Genomic DNA, 17,449 nt, shown 5'->3' with positions numbered 1-17,449 from the left:
CCCACCTGTATGACACCACGCCAGCCACCCTACATCCACCGGCAGTGTCACAGCAGCCGACTCACGCCGGAACATCGTGGTGGCCACCACACACGTCCCTCAACCGCATCACACCGTGCGCCGCCCCCGCGGCCGTCTGCCACCCGTCAGTGACCTCGTGCCGTGCCACATGCGCCTGTAGGCCACCGCGCCGGCCGTCACGCAGACGTCGCACCACCCAGCTCATGGCCGTACAGGATCGTCCCGGCCAGCGCGCCTCCCCTCCCCTCCCGCCGCCCCGCTCCTACCTCCACGTATGACATCACACCCCCCGTATGACATCACGCCCCCGTCAGCATGACATCACGGCGGTCACAGCGGGCGCCCAAGGAAAGGGGACGCCTCTCACACGGACGTTTATTGGCGGCCCGAGGCGGCCGGGGGGGACATGCACACCGGCGGGGGGGACCCGGCGGGCGCCGGCGCGGGGCGGCCCGGCGGGCGCATGCGGGGGGCTCGCCGGGGGCCAGCTCTGCCGGCGGCTGAGAGGGCTGAGCAAGCCGCGGGTGCCGGCGAGGGGAGGGGGGGGCGAAGCGGGGGCGGCGGGGGCGTCCGGCGGCGGGGCTGCGGCTGGCGGTGGGCGTCGCGGCGAAGGGGGGCTCCGTCCGGCGCCTCGCGGCCGCTGCAAACAAGGGAGAGAGGGGTCAGCGGCTCTGCCTGCACCCTGCACCCTGTCTGCACCCTGCACCCTGTCTGCACCCTGCACCCTGCCTGCATCCTGTCTGCACCCTGTCTGCACCCTGCACCCTGCACCCTGCCTGCACCCTGCACCCTGTCTGCACCCTGCACCCTGTCTGCATCCTGTCTGCACCCTGCCTGCACCCTGCACCCTGTCTGCACCCTGCACCCTGCACCCTGCCTGCACCCTGCACCCTGTCTGCACCCTGCACCCTGCCTGCATCCTGTCTGCACCCTGCCTGCACCCTGCACCCTGTCTGCACCCTGCACCCTGTCTGCATCCCTGCTCCTACCTGCACCCTGCACCCTGTCTGCACCCTGCACCCTGTCTGCACCCGTCTGCACCCTGCCTGCACCCTGCACCCTGTCTGCACCCTGCACCCTGTCTGCATCCCTGCTCCTACCTGCACCCTGCACCCTGTCTGCACCCTGCACCCTGTCTGCACCCCTGTCTGCACCCTGCCTGCACCCTGTCTGCACCCTGCACCGTCTGCATCCCTGCTCCTACCTGCACCCTGCACCCTGCACCCTGCCTGCACCCTGCCTGCACCCTGCACCCTGTCTGCATCCCTGCCTGCGCCCTGCACCCTCTCTGCATCCTGTCTGCACCCTGCACCCTGCCTGCACCCTCAACCTTACCTGGACCCTGCACCCTGCCTGCACCCTGCTTGTATCCCTTCTCCTGCCTGCACCCTTCTCCTGCCTGCACCCTGCTCCTGTCTACACCCTGCCTGTATCCCTGCCTGCACCCAGCTCCTGCCTGCACCCTGCACCCTGCATGCATCCCTGTACCCCGCTCCTGCCTGCACCCTGCTCCTGTCTGCACCTTGCCTGTATCCCTATCTGCATCCTGCACCCTGCCTGCACCCTGCCTGCACCCTGCCTGCATCCCTGCACCCTGCCCGCACCTTACTCCTGCCTGCACCCTTCCCCTGCCTGCACCCTGCCTGCACCCCTGTGTGCACCCTGCTCCTGCCCGCACCTCTGCCTGCACCCTGCTCGCACCCCTGCGTGCACCCTGCTCCTGCCTGCACCCCTTCTTTCAAGCCTGTGTGCACCTGACCTGCACCCTGCTTACAACCCCGGGTGCACCCCTGGGTGCACCTTGCCCCTGCCTGCATCCTATCTACACCCCTGTGAGCCCCCACACCCTGCCTGCACCCATTTGTGCACCCTGCACCTTGTCTGCCCTGCTGCGTGCACCCAGACGCTACCTGCACCGTTTTTCAGGCACCCAACCCCTGCCTGCACCCAGCCCTGCATCCTCCCCCCAGCAAAGCAACCCAGCCGGCCCCCCCCCCCAATTTAGGGGGAGGTGGAAATCCAGCCCCCAGCAGTTCCCACTCCCCATCCCGGCTGCATCCCAGGAAAAAACCCCGGCTCCACCAGCCGGCGTCGCTGCCTCCTGGCCCTGGCGACACCGAGGGCCCTCCAGGTGCCGGGTTCGCGTCCCGACACCCCCTCCGGTACCGTTCCTGCGCCGTGGGCGATATTAAATTTACTTCTTTTTTTTTTTTTTTTTTTTTTCCTGCCAGGAGACTGTGACACAGAAGCTTTTAAAAATAGCAGGCGCCGAGGCGAGCCGGCCGGGGCGGTGTTGCTAAGGGAGAGCCGCGGCTCCAAATCTAGGGCTTCGCCTCGCGCGCCGTCTCCAGGCTCGCTCCCGCCGGCGCGCTCGCGAAATTGGGGCACGGCAGGGCGGAGGCGCGCGAGAAAGAAGGGAGAGGAAAAAAAAAAGGGGAAACAAAAAAATCTTTCCCACCTGGGAAAGGTTTTCGAGTGGGATGCAGCGCGGTGCGGTGCCTCTTTGCCATTTTGGGGGCGCCACCAAAAAAAAAGCCAAAGGGAGGGAGGATGTTGAGGTGCTAAAATGATGGGGGAAGGTGGAAAAAAGCAAGGGGTTTTTGGTTTTTTGGGTTTTTTTTTTTTTTTGAGCCCTAAGGTGCCCTCACCCGGCCCGGTTAGTCGCCGTTGCGGAGGTCGCCCACGCGGGTGCTGTTGGCGCACTCGGCGTCCTTGCTTTTCCGCTCGATCTCGCCGCCTTTTATCTTCTTCCGAGTCATGTGGCCGCGGAAGCTGGCCTGGATCTTGGCAGCGGCCGCGTTGGCGTCGGGGTCGTCCAGCGGGATGTCCAGGATGTCCTCGTCCAGCTTCGTGCACGCTCCCTCCTGCAAACAGGCACGGGGAGGGGGTTTTTTGGGGTGATGGGGGCACGACACGCACGGCGGCCACGGGAAACAGCACCTGAGCGCCGAAATTGGCCTCTTGTGCAACAAATCTCAGCTTTTCATTGGCGCCCCGCACCTCTCGGCGGGAAAAACAGCTGCATTTCTGCCACGCCACCTTGTCCCAGCCCCGAAACGCAGCCCCTCATGCTTTAATCCGGCGGCGCTGCACGTGCCCTTGGGGGCAAGGTGTCCCCCATCCAAATTTAGCGCCGGAGACTGCAAACTCTTCAGCATTTTTATAGCCCAGGAAGAGGGATTGGGGGGGGGGGGGGGCGGTGGGAACGGCGCTGCTCGCCGGCACGATTGCTCTCCACCGGAGCGAGGCGGCGGGAACCGACGGCGATGAATCACGCGCCGTCGGCTCCCCACGAGTCTAGACGGGGGGGGAGATCGGCCGGGGCCACCCCCGTGGCACCTCCCATGCAGCCCCGTGTCCGTGCAGATGGATAAATCCCACCTGGAGCAGCGCTGGAGTGAATCACTGCACCTCACTCCCGCTAAATCACTGCACCTCACTCCCCCTCCGGCCGGGCCGGGCCAAGGTGGGGGGGGGGAAATCAGGCCGGACCCATGAGGTCACAGCTGGTATGGGGTTTTCTTTTTTTTTAGGATGCCCGCCGTGGCAGTGAGCTTCCTCCCCCCCCCACACCCCTCCGCTGCCATGTCCCGCTGTGGCATGTAATGAAATCCGCCGGGCTCTGCGCTCCGGCCCCCGCTATCAATAATTGAGAGAGCAGCGAAACAGGATCCCCCGAAATGAGCGGAAACAAATGCAGAGGGGAAAAAAAAAAAAAACCCACAAGGGACCCAGTGGAGGTATGCGGTCACCCTAGGGTGGGGGGAGGAAGAAGAGGGGCTGGTTGAAGGCAAAGATGGTTTTTCTGGGCTGCTCCTCTCCCTCGTCGCGGAGGGAAGGAGGAAGGGTGCAAGGTGGCGTTGGGCACCCCCAGCACCCCAAAAAGCCACAGGAGCCGGCCTGGCTCCGTCCCCTGCACCTTCCTGGCCGTGCGGGGATGTTCTTGGGTGGCTTCAAGGACTTTGCAGAGCTTTTTGGCTTGTTGGCAAGCTGCGAGAAAATAAAATCGGTGGTGGGGAGAGGGAAGGGGGGTAAAAGCGATGGTGGCTCCGGCGGGGAGAGAAGGGGAGAGAGGGACCCGTCTCTCCAGCTGTGCACGAGGAGGGAAAAGCAGCCGAAGGTGGGGAAGGGAAAAAAAAAAGGGCACTTTCTGCCGGATCGGCTGCCTGAGCTGGCTCGGGGGCCAGGCAGCAAGCAGGGGAGGTGGCCGAGAAGCCCCAAAATCACCCACAGAGCCTTTTCCGAGCCCAAGTCATAGGAGGCGACGCCGTCGGGGAGAGGTGGCCGCCCCAAAAGGGACCCCCCCTGGCCGGATTTTCCTCATCGGAAAAGCCAGGGAAACGTACGCCGGGAAATTCCTCGGTGCTGGGAGTGGGGGGACATCCCCATCCTCGGGCTGCCGGCACCCCGGGCTTGGCCCCCCCGTCACCGGAGCTGGGGGAAAAACCAAACCACAGCATGGGAAAGAGGTCAAGCGGCGATGTTGGCACCGTGGAGCCGACAAATCGGCAGCGCCCACAGGATCGGCCGGGGCTCGGGCGGCCATCGGCGGTGGGGTGGGTGCCGGCGGCCCCTGGGGGCTGCCCCGAGTCGGGGGCCTGCGGGGTTTCGGCAGTAAGGCGCAGTGATTGCGGGCGGCATCGGCGGCCGGCCGGCTGCCGCCTTCGCTCGGCGCGGCGAGAAGCACCCGGACACCCACACGCGCTGGCGCCTCGGCAGCCGAGCTCCCCACCGCCACCACCCTGGGAACCCCCCCCCTTGCCAGCCGCCGTCACCCCGCTTCTGGCCCCAAATCCTTGCCGAAATGCAGCCGGAGCAGGGCCTGCCAAGGGCAGCGAGGCTGCAAACCTTGGGCTGGAGGTGGTGGTGCGAGGGTGGGGGGGGGGACGTGGGAAAAAACCCACACAACCCCCCAAAAAAAAAAAAAAAACCCTAAAAAGCCCCAAATCCCCGCTGCCAGCACGGCTACGTACGTTGCAGCAGTCCATGGTGGAGGTGACGCTGGCGGGCGGCCGGAGGGCGAGAGGTGCCGCGCTGCTCTCCCAGGCGCTCCGCTCGCCCGGCGCTCTCGGGAGCCGCTCCGCTCGCAGGTGGCAAGTTGAGCGGAGCCGCTTGCCTACGTAATGCGGTTGCTCCCGGCGAGCCTATCAGACCCGCGCCGCCAGCACCACTTCTCGCCAGGCTTTTCGGGTTTTTTTTTTTTTCCTCCTTTTTTTTTTTCTCCTTTTTTTTTTTCTCCTTTTTTCCCCCTCCTCTTTTTTTTTTTTTTTAATTCCCTCTCCTCCTCGCCCGATTTTTTTATTTCGCAGCGACTCCCCTCGCTCCCAACTCCCTCGTAACGCTTAAAGGCACAGGCAGCCCACGCCGAGGCGGCGTGCGGTATAAAGACACTATCGGATACCGGCTGGGTCGCAAGGCGCTGGCCGCTGCCGCGGGCCGGGGTCCCGTACAGTGCCGAAAGAGGCAGGGAGGGATGCTTGCAGGGATGCTGATGGGCTTTTCCCCATTTGCACTGGTTTGCCATACTGTATTTGATAACGGGCTGAGCCTGGAAGGGTTAACGGAGGGGTAACGTGAATTTTTGGGTGCCCCATGCCCAGGGAGCGCAAGCCCGAGGGGCTGCTGGGGGCTGGATGCAGCAGTGAGAAAACTTTCCCGCGAGGGATGCTCAGGGCTTTGCCCGGGCACCCTGGCTGCCGCTTCGCTCCGGCACCGTCTGGAGGGGGGGGGGGTTTCCACCAAAATGAGGGGGAAAACTTCCCGGCGAGGCCAGGAGCCCCCGAGCGGGGTTGAACGCCCCCTCCCCGCGCCGTGAGCTCAGCCTTGCCTGCGCAGCCCGCTCTGACCTAGTTTTCGGAGCTGCCTCCCCCGGCACAGCACAGTGCTCTGGGAAAAGGGATGGGGAAAGGGCTTGGACCGGCCACCCGGGATGCGCCAAAATGTGGGTCTGGCCCGTGGGGGCCCTTCGGAGAGATGCTCTGGATGAGCTCACCCGGCTGGTTTGGGGTTTTTTTTGTTTTTTTTTTTTTTTGCCTAAATCCATCCAGCCTTTCCCTGCTCGCTAGGAGCATTTGAACCCCAAAACTTCAGGGGTTTTCTGGTAAAAGGAGATGTGCAAAAACAGCCCCATATGTTTTGCCAGCCCTCTGTGTCACTCTAGCTGCACACGGGCTACCCCCAAACCCAGCTTTCGTCCTCGGGCCATTGTGGCCACAGCAAAGCCTGGGAGCCCCTTAGGGCTGCTGGGATGAGATGCACAACCCTGGGGCAAGATGCATGCACTTAGGGTGAGATGCATGGTCCCAGGGCGAGATGCATGGTCTTGGGGCAAGAGGCATGGGCCTGGGGTGAGATGCATGGACTTGGGGTGAGATGCATGGTCCCAGGGCGAGATGCATGGACTTTGGGGCGAGATGCATGAACTTGGGATGAGATGCACAGCCCCGGGGTGAGATGCATGGTCCCAAGGCGAGATGCATGAACGTGGGATGAGATGCGCAGCCCTGGGGTGAGATGCATGGCCTCAGGGCGAGATGCATGAACTTGGGATGAGGTGCGCAGCGCCAGGGCAAGATGCATGGACCTGGGGTGAGATGCATGGACTTGGGGTGAGATGCACGTATTTGGGGTGAGATGCACAGCCCTGGGGCGAGATGCACAGTCCCGGGGTGAGATGCATATCTCCGTGGTGAGATGCAGGGCCCTGGGGCAAGATGCCCGGCCCCAGCACAAGGGCCACGATCCCCATTTCCACTCCAGAGCCCCCCACCGCCGTCTTCCCTCGCTCGCCTCTAATACCAGGCTTGGGTGTTGCTAAGCAACTGCACAACTCGCCGGCTCGGCGTGCCGATGCTGGCTCCGTCCTGCTCCGAAACGCTCCCCGGGGACGCGGGCATCACGCTCCCACCCCCCGGACAGCAGTCGTCCCGTCTCCCCTCACCCCAGTTTTGGGTCCCAAGGGCTGTGCCTCGCATCCCCTTATAGCGCCGTCCCAGAGGGGATGAAGCAGATCTGAGCCTCAGCTGGGCTTTGGCCATGGTCCTTGCCCATCGTCTCCTTCTCAGGGAGTCTGATGGCTTCAGCCTGCCCCTTTGCCAGGCCCATCCTATCTCTACCACCACCACCATTCCTGTCACCATCCCCGTCATCGCTATCCCCATCACCATCCCTGTGCCCATCACTTCCTCAACACTGTCACCCCTCCCATCATGATCCCCATCTTCATCGCCATCCCCATCCTGTCATCGTCACCATCCCCAAGCCCATCACCATCACCTCCTCACCATTGTCACCACCCCATTCCCATCACGATCCCCATGCTCATCGCCATCCCCCATTCCTGTCATCATCACCATCCCCATGCCCATCACCATCACCTTCCCACAACTGTTATCATCCCATCCCATCATGGTCCCCATCCCCACTGCTGTCACCATCACTATCCCCACGCCCACTGCCTCCCCACCGCTGTCACCAATCCCATCGTGATCCCCATCCTCCTGCCCATCATCTTCTCCATCCCCATGCCCATTACCATCCCCACCCCCATCGCTGTCACCATCACCATCCCCATCACCGTCACCATCCCCATCCCCATCAGTCACCATCACCATCCCCATCACTGTCGCCATCCCCAGCACCATCCCCAACACCATCCCCATCCCCATCCCCATCACCGTCACCATCACCATCCCCATCATTGTCGCCATCCCCAGCACCATCCCCAACACCATCCCCATCCCCATCCCCATTACCATCACCATCCCCATCACTATCACCATCACCGTCACCATCCCCATCACTGTCACCATCACCATCCCCATCAGTCACCATCACCATCTGCATTATTGCCACCATCCCCATCCCCAACACCATCCCCATCCCCATCCCCGTCACCATCACCATCACCGTCACCATCCCCATCCCCATCCCCATCAGTCACCATCCCCATCCCCATCACTGTCACCATCCCCATCCCCATCACTGTCACCATCACTGTCACCATCCCCATCCCCATCAGTCACCATCCCCATCCCCATCCCCTTACTGCCCCGAGCCCCTCATAGCCCAGGTTCAGGCCACGCTGCCAGCCCCTGCTGCTCCGCTATGCCCCTTCAGCATCCCATGGGGCATCCAAACCCGCCGTTCCCATTCCCGCCCCGTCCATCCCCATCTCAACGCTCCCATCAACAGGTCCCGGCGCACCAGGAGCGTGGGCAGGCCCCAGCCACCCGCCTCGGCCGCACGGTCCCGGGCGAAGCGGGCAGGGACGCCAACAAATACCCTCCGACCGAGCTGCCGAGCACCAAAACCAGCCCCGAAGGTGGGTGAGGGACCCCGATCCCGGCCCCGGGCCACCTCCGGAGCAGTGTGGAGGCGGCGTGAGCTTTTTCTGCCCGGAGACGGCTTTTTCCCTCCTCCCCGGCGGCCGGCGGGCTCCGCTCGCGGGAACAGGCTGCTTTTTCAAGCATCCCTCGAATCTCGGCGGCGCCGTTCGCGCCCGCTGGCGCCGGCAGAGCCGGTTTCTAAGTACCACAAATGCCACCTCTTCCCACCAGCGCCGGGGAAAAAATAGCTCCTCGCGCAGCGCCGCTCTGCTCTAAAAAAAAAAAAATCCTCCTTCCAGCTTTGAAGCAAAGGCCGCGCGGCTCAGCCTTGTGTTGAGCCCGCGAACCGATCCCCCCCTCCCCGTTTTACAGCTTCGGGGTGCCTCTCGCCCTCCCGTCGCCCGGTTCCGGTTTTATTCCCGGGAAAAAAAAAAACCCCAAGAGCAGCGCGGGAAACGCCGGGAACGCCAGCCGGGCCTCTAAACCGGAGGCCGAACGGGGAGCGCCCGAGAGCGGGACCACGGGACCATGGCAGACGCGTCGGCCGTCCCCGCGCCGGGGGGGTGGGCGGACGGGCGGGCGGGTTTTTCGGGCGATCTCCCGGCCGGCGAGCTGGCACCGCGCGGGGCGAAGCCCAACGCTGCGGAGGAGACGCGCCAAATGCCAGAACATTTCTGATCGTTAATGTCGTCTTGAGCCGCTTCCAGGCCGGGCGGGTTTTTTTGGGGGGGGGGGTGGTTTTGGTTTTTGAGGCTTTTTTTTTTTTTCCTCCCAGGCTGTCGCCCGCGGCGAGTCTGCCAGCGCTTGCTTGGGGGGGGTCAAAGCCGCCCGCCCCGGGGGCGATCCTGAACGATGGATATCTGGATGGCGTTTTCCGGGGGCTGCTCACCCCGGGGACGCTAAACCGCCCTTTTCCCCTGGATAAAAAAAAAAAGGGGGGGAGAAAAAGGGGAGGAAAAATAACCCGGCGTGCGGTGCGGGAAAAGCAGCTTTTCCTGCTGCCGAGGAAGGGGCAGGCGGCGCGGGGAAGCGGAGGGGGGGAGGCGAGCCGGGGCCGCTGCCAGCTTTTTCCGTGCCTCCTTCCTGTTTTCCGCGACGAGCGCCGGGGGCCAAGGCGCCCCGCCGACCCCCGGCGTGGGCGAGCGCGGCGCGCCGCATATGGCAGCGCCGAACGGCAAGGAAAGTGGCGGGGGGGGTGGTGGGGGGGAATAAATAAATAAATAAATGAATGAAAAGGGAGGCAGCGAAGATGCCCAGGTGGGAGGTTCGGAGCCCCCTCCTCCGTTTGACCCGGTCCCGTCGCAACGCTTTCCCCGGGAAGGGGGTTTAGCAGCGGCCCCCGAACGCCGGGGCTGCAGGGCCGGGCGAGACCTGGGCCGAGAGCAGCTGAGCGCCGCGGGGACCTCGGGAAACAGCACCCCAATTATCGGCGCCGCCGTTATTAAGTCCTCGTTACAAAGCCTCCCGCGCGCAGCCGAAGGCCCCAGGAGGGCAGGATCCGGCCCTTCAATCACCGCCCCTCATTTTAGCTCCTGTTTCCCAGCCGCCCGTCCAAAGCGGCGGCGGGTCGCGTCCCGCGGGACGCGTCCCCCTTACGGGGCGTTACGGCCCGCGCCAGGAGCCCCGGGGACCGTCGTTAACCCGGTTACGGTTTTTCCCGGCCTGCTTTTCGGCGCCGGGCGGGAATGAAGGCGGTTTGGGGAAGCGGCACCGCGGGAACCCGGCGCCGCGCTTTCCCGGCGCTGCCCCGGCCGCCTCTGCGAACGGACTCAAAACCGCCCGGTTTTGGGGTACGCTTGGCAAAAATAAATACCCTTTAATAAGCAGAAGGGCGGCGATTCGCTCGTGGTCAAGCCCAGCTTTCCCGCGAGGCGGCTTCTCTCAGCTGCTTCAGCTCCCGGCGGGCCCTGAAGCCCCTAAAGGCGGCCTGGATTTTGGTGACGGCTTCTTGCCTTTTCTCCCAGTCTTCGTCCCCGAACGGGAGCTCCTTCAGCGACGCCTCCGCCCCGTCCGGCCCCGGCTCCTGCAGAGAGAGGGCAGGAGGGAAAGGGCTGCGCGCCGAGCCCGCCGGCCTGTCCCCTCCCCAACCTCCGGTCCCCCCACGGGCCGCGGCCGGGCGGGAGCCTACCTGGAAAGCGGGGTTGTTGTAAAACCTGTCCTCCAGCCGGGCGCCCCACTCCGCCGGGTCGGCCGAGCTCCCTGGAAAAAACGTACCGGTCACCTCCCGTCGGGTTGCCGAAAGCCGGCCCGACGCCACGGGAGATGGGCGCAAGGGAAAGGTTGGATCCCGCCTCTCCCTCCCTGCCCCCCCCACCACGGGATGGGCATGCTGGGCAGGCCCGATGCCCTGGGAGATGGGCACGTGGGGCAGGCTTGATACCCCTTGGGATGGGCACGCTCTGCAGGCCTGATGCCATGGGAGATGGGCACTATGGGGCAGGCTGCACCTGCTCCAGGATGGGGGCATGGGGCAGCCCTGGGGCAGGACGGTGCTGGTGCTGGGGGGGGGGGGGGTGCTGCGCAGCAGGGATGCAGCCTGGCTACTCACGCTCTCGCTCCTCGAGCAGCGCCTGGAAGTGCTCGGCGGCGAAGGCCACCACATCCTGGGGCTGGGTCCGCAGCACCTCCCGCGCCAGCCCTTCCAGCAGGTTCCTGAAGCCGGCGGGGACTCGCAGGTGGGTGTTAGAGAAGGGGATGGCCATGCCCTGCCTCACCTGCGGCGACAGAGCCGCGTCTCACCCCGACCGCCGCCAGCGGCCAGCGCCGGGACTCGAACCCGCGACCTCCCGAGCGGGGAGGGAGGGCAGGGGAGGGGAGGGAAGGGGAGCGGGCCGCGCCGCGCGCCGCCGCCAGGGGGCGCCGCCGCCCCGCCCCGCCGCGCCTGCGCAGGCCGCGCCTATAACTGCGCCTGCGCGGCCGCTCCTCGGTCAGGGGCGGGGGTGAGCACTGGGAGGAGGGAGCGCCCCGGCCCCGGCCCCGGCCCCGGCCCCGGCCCCGGCCCCGGCCCCGGCCCCGGCCCCGGCCCCGGCCCCGGCCCCGGCCCCGGCCCCGGCCCCGGCCCCGGCCCCGGCCCCGGCCCCGGCCCCGGCCCCGGCCCCGGCCCCGGCCCCCCAATCCCCGCTCCCTTCCCTAGGCCGCGACCAGGCCGCGCTCACCGCTGCGGCCGCGCTGTTGCCTGGCAACCAGCCCCCCTCCCCCAGCAACGGCGGGTTGCCCTGACGCGAGGCCCCGGCCACGCCCCTCTTGGCGGTGGCCACGCCCCCCCGCGTGGGGACAGCCAGGGCGCCCGAGGGCGCTGCACCCCGGGGTGCCCCCACCGGGTTTGGGGGTCAGGGCCTGGGGAGGGGGTGGGGGGGTTACTCGGAGGCGTTGAGGGCGCTCTGAGCACGCTGCCCTCATGTCCCCCCCTTGGCCAGGGCGGCGCGGCGGGAGCCCCGCGGCCTGCTCGGCGGCGCGGAGATGGCGGCGGCCTGGCTGCGGCTGCTGGCGCTCGCCGGGGTGGCAGGTGAGGGGCAGGAGGCCGAGCCGAGCTGTAACGGGGCCGCCGCATGCTTCCTCCCACTCTCGCCCGCTGCTGCGACGCCTCGAGGCCTTTTACATAAGGCGTGACTTCGCCCGCGGCTCCCTGCCCGGTCCCGGGGGCTCTCTCCCTTCCCTGCTCCCCGCGGCTTTTTATAGCCTCGCTTTCTCCTCCGACTCGTTTTTATGTAACCAGGCCTCCTCGATCTGGGAGGCAGCCTCGAGACAGCAGCCAGGCCGCTGTCGCTATTAAACGGGGCTGATCCGTGCTGCCGGTTGCCCGAGCGTCTGCATCGCTCCCTGAGCGTCTCCCGGGAGCGAGGGGGATGCGGGCAGCCCCGGGGGCGCAGGGAGCCAAAGGGTTGCCAGGACGTGATGCAGGAGGAGCATCGTCCTGGATCGTCCGGAGGAGGGGTTGATCGTCGCCTGGAGAGCGGCCCTGTGGGAGGGTAGAAGTGGCTCTCCCTGGAGGCTGGGGACCTTGTTTCTTAACCGATCCTTCATTTCCAGGCCGCGTGCCTGGTGCGCGTGGGGTTTTTCTCTGCCCAGCTTTCTCCGCTTGGCACGCCAACAGCCGAACTCTTTTTTTGCAAGGGGGGGAAAAAAGGGTAGAGCATGTTTATGGGCAGGTTGGGCTGACAGAGAGACTCTAATACTATTATTGGTGGAATTGTTACTGAAGCCTGTATACAAACTTTTGTAAGACTGGACCTCTCTCTCAATGCAGGTACTTTCCCCTTGGAAACAAACCCTTGATTTAACCACCTTGGAATTGACCAAGATTGAAGGAAACCATAAAATAATGCAGAGTATAGACTAACCTATGCTTAGGAAGGAGTCAGACGCCACGCGTCTCTGCCATAATGTGATTTTTATCGTTGCTTTTTGCCTCTCGGAATGATGTTCGTGATGCTTAGCAAAGCTGCTGCTGCCCCTGGGGTGACTGCTGAGGGGTTTTGGCATTAACCAGGCTGTCGCGGTGTTTTTTTACGTCCTAGGGGCAACGTTTCGCTTCGCCTCCTATTACACAGACCACATGGTGCTGCAGAAGGAGCCGGCGGGGGCCGTGGTGTGGGGCTACGGGGAGCCGGGGGCCGCCGTGACCCTGTCTCTCGCCAGAGACGGAGATGTTGTCATGAAGAAGGTGGCGCAAGTTAAAGGTCAGTCTCGGCCCCTTGCTTTTAAACAAAACAAACAAACAAACAAAAAAACAGATGGGAGGCAGCCCCAGCACCTCGGAGCTCGTCTCCCTAGGGTGGCCCCAGTGCGGGTCGGAGTCAAACTGCTGCCCCACGGTTATGCGGAGGCTCGCGCAACGCCGACAGAAGTGCCATGGTGATGCCTCCAGCTCGCGCACCGGTGGGGCTGCGTGTTCCCGATTCTCCCCCCCACACACACACACCCTGGGAGACCTGCAGGCCTTCGGCCTCCCTCCTCCCCACCAATGCCAGCCTCTGCTCACTTGAGTTTCCAAACAGTCGACTCCTGTGTGTGCTGTGCGAGAGCCAAGCTGCTGTTGGAGTGGGTGGCGGAGCGTAGGCTCGAGGCTGTGGAGGGGAGGACGGGGTTTGAGCCTCTCTCCCTGTCAAAACGATCGCCGGGAAAACCTCCAAAGTAGTCCTGGCTTTTTTTTCTTTTTCTTTTTGGATGCATCCCCCTCAGAGGATGCTACTGCTAATGATGATCTGTAAGTCCTAAATGGTGCTGCCTCTGCAGGCACAACCTTCCTAGCGGCTAGGAGGGCTCGAAGGTATCTCAGATCTCACGTGCATGGGATCTGCATCGGTGTCCTGCTGCCTCTGTCCCTGCAGTTCCCTGCTCCCCCCAACTCAGGGTGGGGGGAGCAGGGTTCTTGATAAAAATTTCATAAGTGAGTTCCTCCAAGGGCTGGAGAGGCATCTTGTGAGAGAGCAGTGATCTGCTTTTACCAGGGTCTGGGAAATCTGTGGGATCTGGGCCCAGCTGGGCCAGAAAATCTGTGTTAGGCTCAAGTCGAATGTCTTTGTGCCTCAATTCTGCACCTCTAAAATTAGCTGGAGACGTCTCAGTGTCACACACACCAAGCTGCTCCTCTAATCCCATTCCTCCCAGCAGCTTCTGCTCTGACACATTAGTCTTGGAGATTTTTTTTTTTTAACCCCTGCCTTCCTGCAAGAGGAGAGACCCGCTAAATACAGAGAGGTTCTTTATCCAAATGCACTTGCCCATTTCCCCAGGCTGGCTCTGTATGGGGAAGTTTTCCTTCGTTAAATGTTTAGCTATGGTGATCGTCAGCCACTTACCCATTCCCTTTGCAAGGCTCCTGAGGCCTTCGTAGGACTCCCAAAAGAAGAGCAACCGTTCTTTTCTTTCAGAGCCCTCTGGGACATGGAAAACCGTCCTGGATCCTATGGCTCATGGCGGCCCTTACGCTCTGACGGCAGAGCAGCGCTCGGAGAACCTGACGCTGCAGGACATCTACTTCGGGGATGTCTGGCTCTGCAGCGGGCAGAGTAACATGGTGATGACCGTTCTGCAGGTAAGCCCCATGTCGCAGAGTCAAGGCGACGTCCAGCCAGCTCACACGAGCCCTGTTGGGGAGAGGCCTCGCCAAATTGTGGCCCTGCCCGTTTCCTAGATCGCCAATGCCAGCCAGGAGCTCGCAGCCGCCTCTCGCTACCCCTATGTCCGCGTATTTGCCGCAGCTCCCGTGCGCTCTGATGTGGAGCTGGAGGACCTTGCATGGATCGACCTGCCGTGGTCTGTCCCAACAGCTGGTGCGTGCTGCCTGCCTCCAGAAAGGCCTGGAAATGGCTCCCCTCCCTTTTTTTTTTCCCCCCTTGTTTTTGGAGACCTGCAGCATGCTGCTCCTTGAACAGGAATCCTGGGCCACGGCAACTTCACTTATTTCTCGGCCCTGTGCTGGCTCTTTGGGCGCTACCTCTACGAGGCGCTGCGGTACCCCGTGGGGCTGGTGGAGTCCGCCTGGAGCGGCACCCCCATCGAGGCCTGGTCCTCGCCAAGGGCTCTGCAGGCGTGTGGCCTCCAGGAGGACACGGGGAGGTGAGAGCAGATCCTGCAGAAACGCCTTCTGCTCCGCACTGCGCTGCTCTCAGGAGCATCCTCGCCCCCGTGTGCCCGGAGCTCTCGGCTCCTCCTTCCCTTCCCCATCCCACCGCCTCTCCCTTGCTCTGCTGCAGCAGCCCTGGGTGTCCCTTGAGCCCCCCCTCCACCCTCAGTGAGTCACTCGAGCACAGATTTTGCCCACTCTGGGAAAAAATTCCCTCCCAGGCTGAGAGCACAGGGCACATCTTGGCAGGTAAAGGGCGAGGAGGTGGGAGAGATGAAGCTGAAGGCTCCTGCCTTGCGTCTTGCTCGTTTTAACAACGCAAGCATGTTGGTCCTTGAGGCCCTCGAAGCACTAAGTGCCGGAGCCAGTCAGGTGTTTTGTGCAGGATCTGCCACCTTCCAGCTCTGTCTTATTTTATAGGCTCTCCCCTCGTGAGCATCTCTCCGAGCCGCAGGTGTCTTCCGTGCTCTGGAACGCCATGATCCACCCCCTGCTCAACATGACACTGCGAGGGATCATCTGGTACCAGGGTAAACTTTCCCCCCTTCCCCGCTTAGCACAGAGTGGCCCCCGCTAGCCAGCTCGGCTCTCACCGGCCCCTCTGCTCTCGTTGCAGGCGAGACGAATGCCTTCCTGCACACCGACCTGTACAACTGCACCTTCCCCGCGCTCATCGCCGACTGGCGCCAGGCTTTCCATGCTGGCTCCGCGGGGCAGACGGGGCCACTGCTGCCTTTTGGATTCGTGCAGGTGAGGTGACGGTGGGGTTTGACCCCCGTTTGCAGCGCCCGTGGGCTCTCCCCTTGACGGCCCCTAGCAGTGATGGAGCAGAAGTGCCTGCTGTGCAGGGCAAGGCCACACTGCAGCCACCGAGTTTGGGAAGGGGCCCAGGGGCGGCTGAGCCTGAGGCCCTGGCGCTTACCCTGCTCTCCCTGCCTTGCAGTTGGCCACGTACCGTCGGCAAAGCCCCGACGACAGCTTTGCCCGCCTCCGGTGGCACCAGACGGCCGACTTCGGCTTCGCGCCCAACCCCAGGATGCCCGGCACCTTCATGGCCGTGGCGATGGACCTGGGCGACGAGCACTCTCCTTACGGCAGGTGAGCCCTGGCCAAGGGGGTGCCCCCTCGCTGGGGTGCAGGGTGTGGGTAGAGACCAGGCCAACCCCTCTTCCTCTTCCTCGGCAGCATCCACCCCCGGGACAAGCGGAATGTGGCCCACCGGCTGCACCTGGGGGCCAGGGCCGTGGCGTATGGGGAGAAAGGCCTGGTTTTCCAGGGGCCTTACCCCACGCGGGCCACTGTGGATGTAGCTAGGGGCCTGATCAACGTCACCTACAACCAGGAGCTCCTGTGGCGCCAGAGGGGCGAGCGTGCGTTTGAGGTGAGGAGTGGGAACACCGCAACAGCTTCTTTTGCTGCTGTTTGAACCCAAAATCTCATCATGAGCCCTAGAAAAATTCCAGGGTGGGTACGAAGCAGCTGGAAGGAGGAGGAGGCCGGGGTGGGGGAAGGGAAGCTCGTGGTGACAGAGGCTTCTCCCTCCCAGGTCTGCTGCTCCAGCCAGCCTCCGCTGTCCCCGTGCAAGTGGGTGCCAGCGCCCGTGGTGGCCGTGGAGTCCCACATGGTGACTCTGGCACCCACTGGGTGCGGGGCCCTGGCACTGGGCTTGCGCTACGCCTGGGCCGAGTGGCCGTGCGAGTATGAGGCGTGCACCCTGTACAACGGCCAGGGCCTGCCCGCGCCACCCTTCCTGCTGAACGCTCGGCTGTGAGGGGATGTCCTCTTCCAGGCAGCTTCCAGGCCGTGCTAATGGAGAGAAGGGAGCCCTTACTGCTTCCCCGCACCTGGCAGCAGCTTTCCCAAGGGAATTTGGATGAGGCAGGGGGGAGGGAACACAGCCCTCCTGCACCCCACCTCGTCCAGCTTCTGCCTGCTGGATGGCTGTAGCTCCAGCTTTGCCTCGCCTACACACAAGCAACACAGGGCTGTACAACAGCAGAGCCCTTAACAGCCGTGGCTTTCCAAATTGGGGAGGGGGCTCGTTTGCTCCCTGTCCTGCTAATTAAACAATTCCCAGACACCCCCCCCTTGGCCCTGAAGTCAAAGATCTGCTTTGATATATTAGACAGAAATGGGGAGATGAGAGCCCCCCCCCCCCCCAAAAAAAAAAAAAAAGTCAGATATGGACCACACTGCGGCTGGGATGCTGATTTGCACAGGGCAAGTCTCTTCCTTATAGTAGCAAGTAGCACATACATAGGAAAGCTGGTTAATAAAGGAATTAAGCAGCTCATTTAATTCTTAGGTCTTTTTTCCTCCAGGGCTGGGCTACTCCCACACCTCCCCTCCATCCCCATTCCTCCTGTAACAGCAGGGAAGATTTTGTGAAATCAGGTGCTACGTGGCACCCAACGCTCAGAATAAGACGTCTGAGATAAGATAGTTTCTGCACGAAAAGGCTTTGTTTGTTTGTTTTACCCTTTTTTGCTGAAGATGAGGGGCTTGAACCCCCACACCCTTAATGCTATATATA

General features: G+C 63.4%; 2 protein-coding genes across 2 annotated transcripts; one reads left to right on the top strand and one right to left on the bottom strand.

Moving 5' to 3' along the window:
• Positions 1–387: 387 nt before the first annotated feature.
• LOC138061878 (uncharacterized) lies at positions 388–11,062 on the bottom strand. Its single transcript, XM_068916452.1, has 8 exons — positions 10,897–11,062; positions 10,477–10,547; positions 10,209–10,371; positions 7,305–7,822; positions 5,423–5,569; positions 4,995–5,165; positions 2,670–2,885; positions 388–661 (listed from the first exon to the last, which is right to left on the bottom strand). Exons 1-7 carry the CDS (start codon positions 11,048–11,050, stop codon positions 2,679–2,681), a joined length of 1,431 nt encoding a protein of 476 aa, XP_068772553.1. The 5' UTR covers positions 11,051–11,062; the 3' UTR covers positions 388–661; positions 2,670–2,678.
• A 199-nt stretch (positions 11,063–11,261) lies between these two features.
• On the top strand, positions 11,262–17,213 carry SIAE (sialic acid acetylesterase). The gene is made up of 11 exons (XM_068916895.1): positions 11,262–11,287; positions 11,765–11,853; positions 12,866–13,027; positions 14,222–14,385; positions 14,485–14,623; positions 14,726–14,909; positions 15,337–15,446; positions 15,533–15,666; positions 15,860–16,014; positions 16,102–16,297; positions 16,463–17,213. Exons 2-11 carry the CDS (start codon positions 11,808–11,810, stop codon positions 16,685–16,687), a joined length of 1,515 nt encoding a protein of 504 aa, XP_068772996.1. The 5' UTR covers positions 11,262–11,287; positions 11,765–11,807; the 3' UTR covers positions 16,688–17,213.
• Positions 17,214–17,449: the final 236 nt, after the last annotated feature.

This window comes from Struthio camelus, chromosome 22 (genome assembly GCF_040807025.1).
Source record: "Struthio camelus isolate bStrCam1 chromosome 22, bStrCam1.hap1, whole genome shotgun sequence".
In the NCBI taxonomy this organism is placed as follows: domain Eukaryota; kingdom Metazoa; phylum Chordata; class Aves; order Struthioniformes; family Struthionidae; genus Struthio; species Struthio camelus.
This window is presented reverse-complemented; position numbering and strand designations above follow the sequence as displayed.

Excerpts from the sequence above, each read along its gene's own strand:
- LOC138061878 (XM_068916452.1), bottom strand. The coding sequence starts at position 11,050 with ATGGCCATCCCCTTCTCTAACACCCACCTGCGAGTCCCCGCCGGCTTC. Across the intron at positions 7,823-10,208 it reads AGAAGCCGCCTCGCGGGAAA|TGATGGGGATGGTGACGGTG; the intron begins GCTGGGCTTGAC and ends TGATGGTGACAG. Across the intron at positions 5,166-5,422 it reads AGCGCCTTGCGACCCAGCCG|GCTCGCCGGGAGCAACCGCA; the intron begins GTATCCGATAGT and ends CGGGTCTGATAG.
- SIAE (XM_068916895.1), top strand. The coding sequence starts at position 11,808 with ATGGCGGCGGCCTGGCTGCGGCTGCTGGCGCTCGCCGGGGTGGCAG. Across the intron at positions 14,624-14,725 it reads GTGGTCTGTCCCAACAGCTG|GAATCCTGGGCCACGGCAAC; the intron begins GTGCGTGCTGCC and ends CTCCTTGAACAG. Across the intron at positions 15,447-15,532 it reads AGGGATCATCTGGTACCAGG|GCGAGACGAATGCCTTCCTG; the intron begins GTAAACTTTCCC and ends CTCTCGTTGCAG.